Raw genomic sequence first — 18,580 nt, 5'->3', positions numbered from 1 at the left:
GAACATAAGCAGATTTTATTTGTAGCCATGTGAGAATGAATATTTGAAGTTGTAGCTCTTGAAAGATTCAAAAATCCTTTTAACACAAACATATATAACCTCCCTTGTAATATACAACTAATTAACTACTTTCATGTTGCTTAAGTTATGTACTTGTCGGTAAGTATATGTTGCTTTAAGATAACACAAACTTAAAAAATAAAACAGAAATTTGAAATATGATTAATCTTGTTTAATATAGAGCAAAGCTGATTTTTTTTTGTAAATATCACGATAGTTATTTAAATTAAAATCTATTGAAGCCGATTATTCTACATTTTTTCATACTATTGTGACTGTTTTTTTTTTTTTTTTTTTTTTTTTTTTTTGTAGTCAAATAAATGACTGATTAATATTTATTTTAAAAATACTTTATATATGCGCAAACAGTTCATGCTGTTTTCTTTATTTTTCATTAAATTCTTAATTTTTTGGATGTGGGACTTTGGGATTATCAAAGTATATGATATCTAACTTATAAATAAACAATAGGTTATCTACATAATTATTACTAAATATGAATTTAATCTTGTTTGCTTTTTTTCATTTCTTTTTTCTTTTTTTTAGATTTGAGTGTATAAAAAAAATACTTTATCTATAGAATTATTACTATTAAAATATGATTTAACTAGAACTAGTGTTTTCATATCATACGGTCGGATGTGGACTTAGTGGCACTGCCGGTGGTTTGTAGAGGGTGAAAGCATCATATGTTTTCAATAGGTCCAACAACCGATATTCCTCCAGACAAACAATACCTTGTAAACTTGGTGATAATTTTAGTGCACAGGCCATACAATGTACGACGTGACGTTTTTCTTGTTCACGTATGAAAAGAACATTAAATACTTCAACCTGTTAAAAATAATGAAAATAATATTTAATAAAATTTTCTGATAATGTAGATAAAAATCATCTAATATTTATTAAAATTATCTTAAAATACTTTTTTAACTAAAAACGAAATATTACTTATATAAAAAGGTGTAGATACGATTGGTTTGATATATGTACTATAGAAAAAATGCATACATCTTTCATCGCTCTAAATTTTCTTTACCGACAGGGGAGCATCAAAGCGACATTAAAAAGACGCTCCGAAGTAGTTCTGCGGAATATAATTAAAATTTGTGTCATGTACGTAATTTTCATAGCAATTAAAATATTTTAAATAATCAAAAATATTTTTTTATAATATATGTTATTAATATAATATCCATTGTATATACATTATATGCAATATTTACAATAAATACAAAATATAAAACATATTGATAACATATACATTTTCTCGACAATACGGGCCCTCAATAATTTAAGCACACAATAATTGGTATACACAAAAATTCGGATATTTTTTTTCATCTTAATTCTTTTGTTAATAATTCCTATATATGGTATATTATTATTTAATTTTTAATATAAAACATTAATATAGTTTTGCGTATACATTTTGTGGAATATCGCTGCCAATAATGATACATAGCGATAGAATTTAATTTTCTGAGAGTTCATTCGAAATAGTACCTTAGACATCTAATTTGATATTACTCTGCCGATATAATTGATTTTTGCTCTGAATTTAATACCTAACTTCATTAATGTACAGTAAATTGTAGATACGATTGGTTTGATATATGTTCTATAGAAAAGATGCATATATCTTTCATCGCTCTAAATTTTCTTTACCGACAGGGGAGCATCAAAGCGACATTGAAAAGACGCTCCGAAGTATTTCTGCGGAATATAATTTAAATCTGTGTAACATACATGTCTGTCACAACAAGCAATACAATATTCATATACAAAAATCTATTGAAACAAAGCAATAAAATAAAATATATCAAATTATAAAAATAATAATATATTTGATATATATAATTCATACATACGTATTTATATAGTACCTACAATTTATATAACATATTCATCATATACAATATATATAAAATATGCAATACATATGTAAAATGTACCATATATATAAAATACACAATATATATAAAATATATAATATATATATAATATATACATCCGTCATTCTTGGTTTGTACACATAAAATTCAAATAATCAATGTCTTTACATGACACAAAAACCATAATGTTCGAAAACTGTATATTTAAATGATATAATTTTTCATCAGTTATTTGGACATTTTGGTAATCAGGATAACCTTTAGAAAATAACTATCCATATTATCGAGAGTATAATACACACTATCTACATTACACAGATCTACATTATTTATTTAAAAATGTTCAACAAACCTCGCATTGGCCGCAATAATGCGATGCTTCATTTTTGCCCCGCCCATGAAAACGTACTTCCACTCCTTTCATCTTAACATATTCTAAAGTATGTATAACATATCTTAGAGTTTGCATTAAGCACATCCTTAGGAAAGAGAAAATTCATATTAATTAAACATTCTTGTACACAAATATCAAAGTGCACCTACTTTATCAATTCAAAAAGTTTTGGATCGGATACTTTTATATTGCGCGCAAGGTTCCAGCTCAGATGTATCATTGGCACAATGCTTTTAAAATTTTGTAGTTTATTCCATTCATACCGCTCAACAGCTAATGAATATTGGCGAGCAGTCAGTGGACCAACATTCCAAGCAATATTATTACACCAACCTACTGATTGCACCCAGTGAACACATCTGCAAGAATAAAAAGCACAATTACTAGTAAATTAAATATGATTCGAGCTAATATGATTCAAGCTAAGCAATTTTATTAAGGATATCAGCTAGGTAAAAAGTAACATCATTGCATTCAGTACATTGTGACCGAAAATTTTAAATAAAACGCAAAATTCTTAATCTTCATCAATATTTATTTTATCTCCTTCAAAATATGCTCCATTAGAAGCGATACACAAATGCCAACGTTTCTTCCAATCATCAAAACATTTTTTATAGGCGCTTTCCGGTATGGCTTTGAGTTTCCTCTGCGAATTCTGTTTTACGTCTTCTATGGATTCAAAACGCGTTCCTCTGAGTGGTAATTTGAGTTTGGGAAACAGGAAAAAGTCACACGGTGCAAGATCAGGTGAATACGGGGGCTGTTCGATGGTATTTATTGAATGTTTGGCCTTAAAATCGTTGATAATGTTGGCTCGGTGCGAGGGAGCATTATCGTCATGAAAAATCCATGAATTATCCTTCCACAATTGAGGCCGTTTACGGCGGATATTTTCACGCAAACGTCTTAAAACAGTCAAATAATAGGCTTTATTGACTGTTTGTCCTTCAGGGACGAATTCATGATGCACCACACCACGAATATCGAAGAAAACAATCAGCATTGCCTTGATTTTCGAGCGACTTTGGCGTGGTTTTTTCGGTTTCGGCTCGTCTTTTCCTCTCCATTCCGATGATTGTTGGCTTGTTTGCATGTCGTACTCGTAGACCCATGTCTCGTCACCCGTTATGATGCGTTCCATGAAAGTTGGATCGGAATTGGCACGATCAAGCATGTCTAACGAGACCTGTCCACGATGGTGTTTTTGGAACAAATTGAGGTGAATCGGAAAAAGCCGAGCGTTGACACGTCGCATACACAAATTGTCCACCAAAATCAAACGAGCCATCTCACGACCGATGCCTAGCTCTCGTGCTATCTCTCTAACACTCACATGAGGATTTTTGAACACGATTTCCTTTGCCTTTTCAATGTTTTCGTCGGTGGTAGAGGTCGAAGGTCGTCCAGAACGCGGCATGTCTTCGACGGTCGTACGACAGTCCTGAAAGGCTTTGTACCACTCATAAACTTGAGTTTTCGATAAAACTGATTCCCCATAAGCCTTTTGTAGCATTCGCAACGATTCTGCACACGAAAATTCGTTCGAAACACAAAATTTGATGCAAACTCTTTGATCAATATTTTTTTCCATTGTTTTTTTCGCAACGCACTACTGAGGTGAACTGGTTTCAACAGCTGCCGTAAACGAACTGTCTGACAGATCGCGCTCATTTTTGGCATAGTAATTAAAGACAGTGCTGCCAAACTACATAAACTTAAAATATCGAAAAATATACAGCGCGCGAATTTTAAATGAGAATTTCCGAAAACTTTTCGGTCACAATGTAGAACGAAAGTTAGGTAATAAGTACTCATCATATTAATATAATTAATTCTTAGTTAATGGAATAGCATAAATTTTTAAACTTACCCAGCATTTACCCAAACTAAATCTCCAGGACGTTGTATAAATCTATACACGGGTATGTTGTCCTTATATAGATCTTCTAATACTGGCCACCATGATCCGTGTAAATAACTTATATTATTCTTTTCACAAAGATTATGTATACCACCCCAATATGCATCAGGCACAGCAAACCATTCACAATCACCAGGACCAATATTAATGTTTATAGAGCAGAAGTTGTTATTCTCCTGATGACCTGGGGTACGACTCCCTGGTACTTTCATATACAATTGCACTGTATTCATTCCTAAAATAACGTGGCCAACATGCGACAACATATTTGCAGCCGAAATTACACGAGCAAAAGCTGGTAGCTTCTGTAATTCTGCTAATTGTGGTTTCCATTTGCGTTCATCTGACAAATCCACATTAGTACCAAATCTAAAAACATAGCATAAAAAATTCAAGTTAACAAAAACGTAATTTAATTCAAAATTAAGTGAAATATATTGAAAATCATAAAATTTGTTTTGTTGGGAGATCTACTATCAAACTTCGCTCATATGGTGTTAGAACGATGTTAGCGAAAAACTCTCGAAATTATATAGCACTTATATATAAATATTCAGCTTCAGAATCAATACTAAATACTACCAAAACATAAGTGCATAAAAAATAACGTTACACGTTTGTGCAACTGCATTTCAAGATATGTGTTCTCAAGACATATTAAACAAAAGTTAACTTATAATTACCTTAACATTTTATTATTATTTTTATGCTTCTTCTTCTTTCCGTTTGTATTCGAATTGCTTATTGAGTCTTTGGAGTCTGAGTCGGACATTGTTTGTACACCTTTCGAAACTTTTTCACGATCATCCTAAAATTAGACATGTAATTTTAAAAATTTGTTATAACTCCAAAAAATAAAATAAAAAAAATTTAATATTAAATTATGTCAGTTAATATATCTCCACATTTTCTTTCTCAGTAGAACGAAAGTTAATAATTATAAGAAATCATCACACAAGTTTTGTTTGTTCTGAAAACAACAAATTATATAAAATATAACTCACCTTCAAACTTTCCTGAAAACTTAAAGCTTGATACTGGGCATATTTCGAAATGGTTGTATGAGCTCTATGCGAAATACAGGCCCAAACCCGTTTCGCCTGAGACGCATCCCAATTCTCATCAGGTGGTTGATGTACTTGCGTACGCACTTCCACACTGTGATCAGGATTTGCTTCCACTAATGTTTTGGTTGAAAACAAGCCTAAATCAAGCTTTAACGCTCCTGCCAAGCCACGCACAACAGCTATTGGATGTTTAAGACAAAACTCCTGAAGCTGTGGACTGAATGCATGCTTCTTATTTTCCAAATGTACTGAAGGTGTTGGTGGTAATAATTGATCACGTGTCAATCGTTGTGGTGGACAGTCAGGTGGTGATGGAGGTGGAGCATTTATGTGCAACACTGAGCAATTTGGTGGTGGTTCATTTATTGGAGCATGTTTTAAAGCTGCTAGCAATTGCTTTGAATCCATTTGTATCGAATATTTGGGGGCTGCTTCGTTACCTTCATTTGTTTCATCATCATCATCTTCGTAAACTTTCTCCATTCTCATGTTTACTATTTCAGTCTCAAATTCTTCCTCTTCCTCATTATCTGCTACTTCAACTTTGATAGCACCTTCTTTATGTTGTGTTGCGTGGGTTTGAATGTTATTCGTAGACGTTGATGTTGCCTCGCATTTTATAGGTGGTGTTTTGTTTCTAATACTTGGTGATAAACCACTAAATAAGTCCTGTGTAGTATCATCGAGATCTTCTTCCTTAATATCTAAATTTTCAGCGCTAAACGTTTTTAGTATATCGTCTGCGAATGACGATGCTAAATCTTTTTGTGACAGAATAGCTTGCAGTTCTTGATCACTTACACCTAAAATTAAAAACAATAAGAGTAATTAGAGTGACATTAGATAATTGCAAACATTTTTATTTTACTTTATGAATTATTTGAAACAATCAATTTTACAGTAACGACAATAGGTTTTATTTGTGGTTCTAATAAAACGAGTCTACGCCTAACTAGAAAACCAAGTAGCGCTCGCATCTCTCAACAAGGACAATATCAGCAGATACGTTTTGCTTACGGATGACTACACCAACCTTAATTATATTGCATGTAATATATTCTGTCATCTATGCTTCTCATTTAGTGGAGCTTAAATTGGAACTTATAGAATATAAGTTTATATTTCTAATAAAATCTAGAATATATCAAGTTCCTATAATGTGCAGCACTCACAGAGATGACAGATAACTAGTGACAACTACTGTATTTTACTGTGCACGTTTAAAATGATTAAAATCCCCCACACCTCATAAAAATGAGGGATCGAAAAAAAAAAAATGAAGATAAAAAAAGAATACGCGTATATGCGTAGCTATATATAAATTTTATTAACATGACACATGTAACGACCTCAACTAACCATTATCAACGATCTCGCCGTAAATATTAGTGAAATAAAAATGTGCACGAAATGGGGGAATAAATGCGTCTATTCATTTTATATCAATTGAATCGTGAGTAGTAAAGATGAGACCACGTGACAAATTTACTTACCTAAGTCATTTTGATCGCTTCCTGGTGACAAATTCGGAAACTCAGCACCAGATTCAATTGCCTGTACTGGCATTGACACTCCTTTTGGTTGAGTAAGAGTGTTCAAATCCGTTTGTTGCGGTGCACTATATGCTGGTGGGGGTATGTTCATGGTATCATCCGCATTAGGCGGTAACACTGATGTATTCATTTGCTGCATCTGCCCATGAATATTTGCTAACTGCATACCTTGTGCTACTGCGGGTTGCTGTTGCAACTGCTGCTGGTGCTGCACTTGCAACTGTTGTTGTTGCTGTTGTTGCAGCTGTTGCTGCTGAAGTTGGAGCTGCTGCTGTTGCTGTTGCAACTGTTGTTGCTGGCGCATTGATTGCTGATATTGCTGCATCAGTCGATACTGATTACCAAGCTGTTGGAAAACCATTTGTTGTTGTGGATTCAATGTACTTTGATTTTGTTGCAAGAAATTCAACATCTGCAATTGCTGCTGTGACAGAAAAAATGCAGGTTGAGCCGGGCGACTACCAGTTTGAATTTGTGGCTGCGTTGCATTTTCATCTTTGAACCTTTTTGCTGGCACAGGACTGGCGTTCGTGCCCTGGTGCGGATATGGTGGTGGTGGTCCCTGTGTATTCTAATAAATATATTTAAATTGTTATTAAATAATCACACTACTTATCAACATTTTTTAATTTTAGATATAATTATAAATTATATAAATTAAAACTGTAAATTAAAATATTAAATGCTTCTGTTAAAAAACCTAATAATAGAATTTAAATCTACCTCGCACGTGCTTCATCGTTGCGTACTCACACGAAAGTGAAAGAATATATTTAACAGAAACGGAAACGTGCTACATCTCAATGTGTTAAGACCCAGTCGATAAAAAAAAAACGAAATGTATCGATATTCACACACAAAACTCAGGGTTGCATTTCAAACATTATAAAATATTTTAAACAACTGGTAATACAACAAACACAACTTCCAACATTTTATATATCTGAAAACATTTTTTTACTGTATATATATTAGTTTTATATATATTATATATATATATTATATACATATATTAGTATTATATATATTATATTATATATATTATATTATATATATTATATTATATATATTATATTATATATATTATATTATACATATTATATATATTATATTATATATATTACATATTACATTATATATATTATATATTACATATTACATTATATATATTATATATTACATATTACATTATATATATTATATATTACATATTACATTATATATATTATATTATACATATTATATATTTTATTATACATATTATATTATAGATATTATATATTATATTATAGATATTATATATTATATTATACATATTACATATTTTACTATACATATTACATGTTTTATAATACATATTACATATTTTATTATACATATTATATATTATATTATATATATTAGTTTTATTTATATTACATATATATTATATTATTAATAATATATACATATATATATTATCAGCTATAATTATTTATCAATATTATGTTGAAATTGATTATATATATTTAGTAATAAATAAGCAATTATATTATATACATATAATTTTTTTATTAAATATGTAATTCGTGTCGATAAAACTCTTATTACACCGATACAAATACTCGTTTTAATCAAATTAAATATATTATATTTAATATATCAAATTAAACGGCATTTAAACGGATATTTCAGTGCATAAATTACATACAAATTGTGGTTGGAATTGTAGTTAATAAATATTAAAATTTTGGCGTGATATAATATATAAAATATTATAAGAATGGTAAAAATTAACTAAAATTATTATATATATATATATATATATATATATATATCTAATCCTACAAGTCAACACGATGCATATGTACTAGAACTATGGTATTCAGAATCTGAGTCAAACCTCACTAAGGTCTGCTGCGCGATTTAAAAGAATCCCTATGCCTCTTGAATTCTAGGGTGCCGTGATTAAGTAACCAATCTTTCTAAATTTCGCCATTCTGTGCAACTTTTGTCAATAAGGGTATAGTAGATATATCAATATAGCTAATTTTTCGTTATATCCGCCGACTTTAAAAAGCTGTAGATATTTACATTGAATATACAGACAACTAAATGCGATATTTAGTTGTAACTAGTATGTAAATTCATTTGCTTGATGAATATATATTAGTTCACAATGTTAACCATGTTAAAAAACTTTAACGAGAGCTATTTGGCATTTAAATAAAAAATCTTAATAAGAAAGCAAGGACTAAGGACTAATTACCTAGGTCTGAGTCTATCTGTGAACTCACAGTGACTTGAAGTTATCAGGAAATGGGCCAAAAAAAAATTCTGCAGAACACTAGCTTAAAAATCCTTGTCCCAGCGAATCAAACATCAAATCAAGTAAAATACTTTCACTATTCAGGGTAGATTTAAGACTCTCGTAACTTTACAGATCAAAGCAACCTGCTTGATAACTTAAATTAGTTGGGACTAATGTCTGTCAAAAAGTTCAAAACACGTTCTTTGTAAATATCTATTTCTTAATAGACAAAGATCACACTACCTATTTAGGTGGCTCCATTTTAATTACAGAATAAAAAAAACTCCAAACTGTGCTTACATTTATAAAGAGTCTAAATATACAGAATTAAGGATTAAGTCTATACATAATAGATTTATTTAGGTCGCAATGCTTTTTAGTTTTTAATAATAATAATTAATCAAGGTAGTTAATTTTAGTAACAAATGGTAGCTGGTAAAAGCACATACAATTAGCTTTAATAAACAAAACAAACTACATGGTTAAAAAATGTATGTTATGTTATGAGTATTCATAATTATAATAAATTTATGTTCTATGTAGTATCGTATATATATTATTTAAATTATACTATTGTAAAAAATTTTATAATAACAAATCCAGAACTTTATGACTACTTAACAAAGGCACTAAGATTAATTTAATTCTTAGACAAAACCTTTTTTTTTCCTATAAATAAGTTGGGAATCATTACACTTAGACGTGGTAATTTTATTAATTTAAAGACAGTTTAAGAAAAAAAAGTGGGAATAGTAATAATAAATAATTATTACAGCTATGTAAAGCATGGTGTCTCAGTAGGTATAATTTATTCATAAGCAATAAAATTGCACTTAAGCTGCACATAATTTATTTCTCCCACTCCCATTCCAAATGTTACATTCATATGATTGATCTTGTTACCTTAAGCAACCCGGGTATTCACCAACCCATGTGCAGCTGGATTAATATAGCAAACGATACAGTAATATTGGTTCTCTAAAATTATGTCTGCTTTGGGTCCTGAATATGAAATAAAACTGTTATCAAAGCAATTTAAACTAACAGTTAGAAAACATAGAAAAACTTGAACTTGAGAATATATAATACATAAAACTGTTCGCGTTCTATAGTTTTATTTTAGAGTACTTATGTAAAACCACTTCCCTCATTTGCCAGGATATAAGACAAATAAGAGGGCATGAAAGAAAAAATGAATTTTCTTCCTTTAGAGTAATTGAATTAATTAATTATATTTTTATTTTGTTTTTTTAATTGTTAAATTTCAATACTATCCTTTTGTAGAGGCTTTATTTATTGCCTTACTTTATTTCTTTCTTGTGCATAGAACCTAATGTAGAAAAGATTTAGATAGCCATGCTAATGTTACTCTACGATTCGAGTCGGCGAGACTAGAAAATGAATATATTTTTTATTCGTATTATTTTCATTATAATTCTATATTAAATTTGATTTTAAAGTCAATATGACAGTAGTGAGTATTCTTATTTTAATAGATGGTATTTATGGTATCTATGGTATTTAATAAAGAGGTTTCGAAAAGTAATGAACTACAACAACAAAAATTATTTTTTTAAATATTTTAATTAATTGAATTTTTGAATTTCATTTTCAATATTGGAATTATTTCTTTTTTTTTTTTTAATTTTCGTAAATAATTTTTTTAAGACTGCAAATATTAAGGGTTGAACTCGTACCCTGCCAAATTTCGAGTTCAGAGTTAGAGTTAGCCGCAAAATTTTTACAAACTTCCAACAATCAGAAAATTAAGAAGTAAAGTTACAAATCTATAGAATGCATTGAGAGACCAAAATCGGAATAGAATTCTTACAATTTTCTTTGATTTAAAGCAATTTGAAAACAGTACAAAGTGTGTTCTCTTTCCCCCTTCCCCGTTTTTTCTTTTTTGTTTATACTTTATATAAACTATTTATGGCAACATCATTATCTACTCGTGAAAATTCAATATTCTTAAATCACATTATTGATTTAGACAAAACTATATTTAAATAAAGCGAAACTTTTCAGATGAAATAAAACTTTTTTTATTTAAAATAATAAAGTACAAATTAAAATTTAGCTAATTCTATATAATAAAAACCAAACGTAAAAGACTGAATTTTTCAAAAATTTATTATTAAACATTATTCAATACGTTTTTCATTTTTTTTATACATAAAAAGCTAGTCAACAAATAATATTAAAATAAGTTTATTTATATGAATTACATAGTTCACATATTTTTTAATATTTAACATTATTCTCAATATCATAGTATCATTATTATACAAATATTTTTATATAAATCGTTCATTTGCTAAACTTTATAGATTCATATTTTTATAATATTTAAATAGCTATTAGTATATATAGATTTATATTATTATATTTTAACTTTAAATTGAATATTTAATAATTTTTTTAAATTTTGGGAAAAGTTTCGCTTTATTGAATATGGTTGATATAAATCTAAAAATATTTAAGCTAAAGACAGATACAATAAACTTGGCCTCTTATCACCACAATTTTATACCTAGTATAATTATTAATTTGATTATATTTTTTATCAAACATTTATTATTAAATTACTACGAAAAACCTTAACCCTTAAAAATAAATGGAAATACTTGGAGAAACTTTCTTAAACTAATCTATAAAGAATGTGTGTTTCAGAGAGCACTTTTGAACATGTTTGAATGGAACAAGCAGTATATTCAGCACATCTATTGATGAGCTTTTTAATTCCAGAACATTGTATAAAATTATACACAAAGCTACAAGTATTAGCGAAAGATGTAGTAAGATAAGCCTACTGTTTCGATGATCAATTTGATTAATAATGTTTAAAGTAGAATTTTGTAACGCCTGAAGAAGTCAAACGAACTTATGCCAAATATGTATAAATAAGATAATTATATAAAACAAATCAACTAAAAACTAACAAGTAGTTTTTAAAGTTCGCATAAGTCTTATAAACAAAAACAAAATTTTTGTTAATATAGATGGGTACCAAAAAAAACGTATCAAATTATTATAAAGGGTGTGACCTACCGCAGAACTAATGAAGTTGTTCTATGTTAAAAACATTAAGGGACTTTGATAATTGGATCATGATATTTTTATTTAAAATATAATTTGAAAATATAATTAGTTTTGAAATAAGTTGTATTTAATTAAAAATTGCATCAAATTACTTGAAAAATATTTTATAGGTAACTAACACTCGTATGTTATTGCATGTCACAAAGTATACTTATGGATTTATCACCTATAGAACCAGCCAATACGACATACAGACGGGCAAACCCTCATGTAGTTTTTATAAAGTAATAGAAAATAATTGATTCAAAATCAGAAAAGTAATACTATAAACAGAGCATGTTTATTAATTGAAATTATATTGGAACTATAACCGACAGATATTATGCTATTTAAACTACCCTTCCCTAATCAATAAAAATAAATATATAATTTATATTACAAAAGAATAAAAACTATCATAATCATGGAGATACACATATGTTAACATTACTATTAAAAATAAGAAATTAATATTATAATAAGAATATACATATATAAATGTGCATATATATAATTAACTTACAGATCCATGTGTGGAAGTTTTGTTAATTTGACGTTGTTGTATATGTGTTGAATGCTGATGTTGTTGCTGTTGTCTTGAACTCATTTCCAGCGAAATTGGTAAATTCCAGGCCTCTTCAATAGAACAAAGTTGTCGTCTTTTTGATGTTATACTTGGCATAGGAGCTTGCGCCAACTGTGTTTCTAAAAATTTTATACGTTGTGCCAATCCTTTAGTCAAGCCTTGGCACTCTATTGTTTTCAATTGCACTGAAGTATCTAATGATGTACAATTTAACCTATCGTGTATTCGATTTAAATTATTGGCAGTGGTATCTTTTTTGTGTGAGTTCTGAAATATATAAAAAGAGATATAATATTATAACATACAATATTAAATAATGTATGAATATATAATCTATATTCTATATCGCGAAAGTATCGTGAAACTAATAAAGTAATTATATTTTGAAAACCCCTTCCCCTATTACCTGAAACGTATATATTAGTTTGAAAAGATTAGTATTAGTTTTTTGAAGAAATCGAGTTGCAGAATTAATTTATAAAACTATTTTTATTCTAATACCAAGAGCACTTTGTTGAGATTATTCAAATTCTGAAAAAATGTATTCAAAAAAATTTTATCAAATAAATATTAAATAATCAAAATTTCAAGGAAAATGCGATCCAAAAAAATTATGATTATTGTTATGAAATAAATATAATGCCAAAACACTTAAATTTATCAATAAATATATTTAAATAAAGAACAAAATTTTTTTTGAATACTTTTTATTATAAAATATTTCTTTATCGTTTATAATCTATTAGAATTTTTACGAGAAATAAACTTTAGCTAACTAAATATAATATTTGGGAATTAAATATAAGAAACAAATACAATGGAACTACATTTAATAGTGCATCAATAATGCTAATAGGTTTCAACGTATTAGAAAGGGTCCTGATCTACGCTTTAATGATTTTTGTCGGGGTTGTCGAATAAGTATGAAACTATACTATACCCATTATTTGAATGGGTGCTCACGTTTCGGACTTTCACCTTTAATTTGGTTTGAAATACCATACGAAATATGTCTCATTCTTCGTATCATAACAGGCCATTATTAGTGTTCCACTAATTTAAGATAAACATAATAAACAAGACATTATGTTTACAGCGACACCTACCATGCGTTTAATGTGTTTCAACCAGGGATGATAACAGTTTTCATTAAAAAAATAAAAATCAACTAATAACTCATCATTCATATTTTATAATGAAAATCAAAAAATAATAATTGAATTTGTTTTATAACATATTTTTCAAAAATAATTATTATGTACCTTTTACTTTTTCGCGCACCATACACTCTACACAAACTCATACACTCTCCTTTGTATTTTAAAACGCAAAAATAATTATAATTTTTGCTTTAAAAACAAAAAACTCAAAAATAACTATTATTTTTGAAAACAAAATATTAACAACACATCGGGTGTTTTATAATTAAAAATAGAAAAATAAAACGCTTTTGACTGTAATGTAATTGTTTTTGTAATTTAAAAAATAACTACCTTTATAACAAAATGTTATTAAACATTAAATATAATAAAACGTCACAATCTTGGCAATTCTATTACAATTGACTAATGGAAATCTGATTTCAGAACTCGTTTAAATATCAAACTGTTTATATTTTTAACAATAGAAATTTTTAAACACGTTTTAAAACAGATGTGGTTCGTTAAAACACATTAAACGAGTTTGATTTACGTAAACAGAACTGCAGTAAATAACGAAAGTCATTTCATGTATATATGTTTAATGAGAAAAATGATTTTAATAGTTTTTCGGAACTTGATGTACATGTATATCATATACATCAAGTTATTATATGATATGTTTGAACATATGAATTTAATATCTCCAATGTCATTTAGTCTTGAAGACTAGGTGCGTCAATATCTTGCACAATGTTCGAATTCGAATAAAAATGTGCACCCTAACGCATAGATACTCTATTCTATTATATTTTAATTTTCACTTTATTACATATGAATTTTAAATATATTGTTTACAACATAATATATGCAGTTTGAATCGTTTTTAATGTTATTGTCTTAATACAGAGTGATATGGAAATTCGGGTAGTCTTGAAAGTAATGTCTTCAACAATAAATTAAACTAACTAAACAAATGGCTTATTTTGTGTTAATCAAAAACTAATAAAACTTATTAATTTTGAAATATGTTATATCTCTTAATTAGTTCTTCTTATATACAATTACTTATATTTCAGACAAGCCCATATAATTTACAACTATTAAATATATAATAACGTCTTGTGCACTGTCCATTCGTTAAATCGAATGAACGAACTATGCAATCGTTACCTAGAATAGTAGGCAATGATTGTCGTTCGTTAAATTGTACATTTAACGTTAAATAAGACATTCGTTAAATTATACATATAACAATAAATCAGATATTTGTTAAATTGTTTATTTGTTATACTAGAGAGCGCTACTATGTATAACATAGCATATTTGTCCAAATGATTGCAGAGATTGAAAACCGTTTTCAAATTTGGTTAACATACAATTTTATTTTTTATTATATTTTGCGTAAATTTGCAGTAGCAAATATTGACTTATAAATTAAACGTAGACTATAACTTACACTATCAACATTCCTTGTTGCATTTAAATAACATGCATACGCATCCCTAGGTTGCCCACAACTTTCATATAGTATTCCTAAATTCGTCCAAGCTGCTTTATGATTTTTATCTAGTTGTACTGCACAGATATATGCTTGTAAAGCATCAGTAGGTTGATTTTGTTGTTGATATAAAACACTACATAAAATAAAAGATATTAGCTTAAGCGAGTTCAAGAATAAGAATATAAAAATGCATACCCTATAGAACACCATGTATCAGCGTTTCCTTCACTTTTCTCAACCGAATTTCTATATGCTATGAATGCATCATGCACTTTATTTATTCCAGCATAACATCTACCTAACAAATATAATGATTGTCCTGAATTTGGATTAGCTTCGATGGACTTTTGTAAACAATGTATTGCGTATGTTTCTCTTTGTTTCTTATCTCCTAATAACTCAACACAGTGGTACATCCATCCTAAAATTATTATAAAAATAATATAATATATTACAAAATTAAGTACTGATTGATGCTAATTGATTACATACCCAGTTGTCTATAAATATCTGCTTTTAAATCTAATGTTAGTTCCTTATCATGCAAAAGTTGTTCATATGCCTCCTTTGCCGCTTTGTGTTTGTTCTGGACTTCATACAGATGTGCAATATGAAATCGAACTTTAAAAGAAAAATTTGTATATATATTTTAATCACTACAAAAATAATTCATATTCCGTATTATTCTAATGAAATGATTTTAATTTTTTAAAAATGAGTATTATACTTACAGTATGGAAATGTAATTTGTGTACTTTTATCTCATTAGTGTTGCCAGTTACATCTGTTACAAATATTTTCTTTTTTTATTTGTTTGTCTTCTACTAAAAGCTTCTCGTAATCTGATTTTTCATGAATATATACTTGCAAATAAATGAATATCCTGCCAATACAAAACACCAACTTGTTTCTCTTGCTTTTCGTAGTTAATTAATTATTAATAATATTAATAATTTTTTTGCACTATTTTCATTAAAATATTTTTATTTATTTATTTTTTTTTTTTGTTTTTAGAAAGAAACAAATATGTATTTTGTTAGTACTTTTTTATGGACATTTTCACACTACTTTAAAAACACTATTGAATTGATTTCATATACGACAACTTTATAAAATTAGTAATTGGAAAACTTTACTAGTCCCAACCAACAACATCTTCTGTGCCTTCTCTTTGCTCTTGTTCAAGTTTTCAACGTCGTTTTTCCATAGTCGTTATTCGCGATAGTCATAGGTTTTTCAAAAAAGGATCTGATAAGTACTGGTCGGTTCCAAGAACGGTTCGCCCAACACAAAAGCAAATACCAAACAGATTCCTGCGAGTTCCAGCAACCACATACGATTACTGATCCAACTAACAGTAGTCGAGAATATCATCTGTCTTAAGCATTTATTGCAGATGATAAAGACATGAGCACACAATTTATAAGAAAATTTGAATTTTTAAATGAATTTCTTATAAAAGTGATTGTCAAAAGTAAAAAAACCAAGTGTGTTGATCATAAACTTGTGAATGGTGGTGTATGAAACCGCTGTTCAACCACACACACATACACACACAATCTTCTTTAAATTCAATGCTGAAATGATTAATATTGTTATTACATTGAAAAGCAATTATTATCACCAAATGTCATAACAAGTCTTTAATACACATTGATATTGTAATATTTAATACACATATAGGGGTTCGTTTAGAAATAGAAATAGAAATTGAAAGTATGAACTTTTATTAACACAGATAGAATCTAAATGAATGTTATCACATAAACTAGAACTATTTATGTTTTCTTTGAAAAACATGCAAAAACTTTATACTTTTCAAGTTTTACACAAAGTATCTGTTATGCACTATCTTTTAAAAACAAATTGCTTATATATCTATTCTGGAACCAGGCCGGTAGCCAAGTGAGAGCAGGATTGAGAAGATGAAATGAATCAAAAGACTATATGTATTCACATGTCTATTCATTATTAATGCATCATTACATGACTGAATTTATCATTTCATATTTTATCTGAAAGTTTCACTCCCGAAGTAAATTTCTGGCTACGAGCCTGTCTGGCACTAAATATTCATATTAAAATATAACTATTCATTAAGACATATTCATTCCTTCATCACAAATACAAAGAAAAGTTTTAGTCGTTTTAGAAATTCGAGAATGACTTGTTTTAATTCTATTATTCTACAACACATAATTCTACTCGTACATATATTCATTTCAAACAATATATATATGTACCATGCAACATTTTAATCCGCAACTAGATATAATTTCTACTTATAAGTATGATAATCGGATGAAAGTATAAATAATTTATGTATGATCAAAACTTACTCTGAAGTTGGGTGAATGTTGACGGTGATATATCAAGTAACGCTAATTGATAATGCTTTAATGATGCTTTATATTCACCAACTACTTTGAGCATAAACCCGAGACGCAAATGAGCCTCATTCGCACATGAAAAACAAGGATTCAAGTACAATAATTGTTGAAATGCTCTTATTGCCCTGAAAATAAAAGAAATAAAAATATTTTACAAGTGCACTAAAAATTTTCTCATAATAATACTAAATATATATACGTACATATTAACAACAATATACAAGTGTACAACAAATTGTGTACATTCATATGTGTATAATTTTCACTCATTCAACACATATACAACAACGTCAAATTAACAAAATAAATGCTAAATGTATCATAATAAATGCCAAATTTATCATAATATATGCTAGACTCATCATAATAAATGCTCAAGTTATTATAATAATTGCTATTGTACATAATAAATTGTAATACATCGTAGTATATCGCAGTGCCACAATAGAATAATGCTAATCACTTTAAAAAATTCTTTAATAATCACTGCAAAACACAGACCATAACTATTTATTCAAAGCTAACAGATTGGTTAACTCTGCTGTCCAGGAAACTTTTGGGTAAGTTTAGTTTGAACTTACCCAAAGGTCGTACTAAATATTTTCGAATTGAAAACAAGTTTTTTCTTATTATGATAACTCAGCGTAGTAAAGATATATTTTAAGTTAATAATCGAAATAGCTAGTTTCCGCAGAAA

At 28.3% G+C, this 18,580-nt stretch overlaps 1 protein-coding gene across 1 annotated transcript; it reads right to left on the bottom strand.

The window, feature by feature from the left end:
• Window positions 1-593: 593 nt before the first annotated feature.
• Window positions 594-18,008, bottom strand: LOC119662705 (lysine-specific demethylase 6A; the record flags this gene model as incomplete). The annotated part of the gene is given in 12 exon segments (XM_038072397.1): window positions 594-894; window positions 2,308-2,434; window positions 2,499-2,708; window positions 4,223-4,642; window positions 4,957-5,081; window positions 5,278-6,143; window positions 6,834-7,464; window positions 12,788-13,117; window positions 15,449-15,626; window positions 15,689-15,914; window positions 15,986-16,114; window positions 17,833-18,008. Coding segments are annotated over 12 exon segments (3,543 nt in total). The 3' UTR covers window positions 594-687.
• Between the last annotated feature and the right edge of the window lie 572 nt (window positions 18,009-18,580).

The sequence above is a fragment of the Teleopsis dalmanni genome, chromosome X, assembly GCF_002237135.1.
Source record: "Teleopsis dalmanni isolate 2A chromosome X, ASM223713v2, whole genome shotgun sequence".
NCBI lineage: Eukaryota > Metazoa > Arthropoda > Insecta > Diptera > Diopsidae > Teleopsis > Teleopsis dalmanni.
This window is presented reverse-complemented; position numbering and strand designations above follow the sequence as displayed.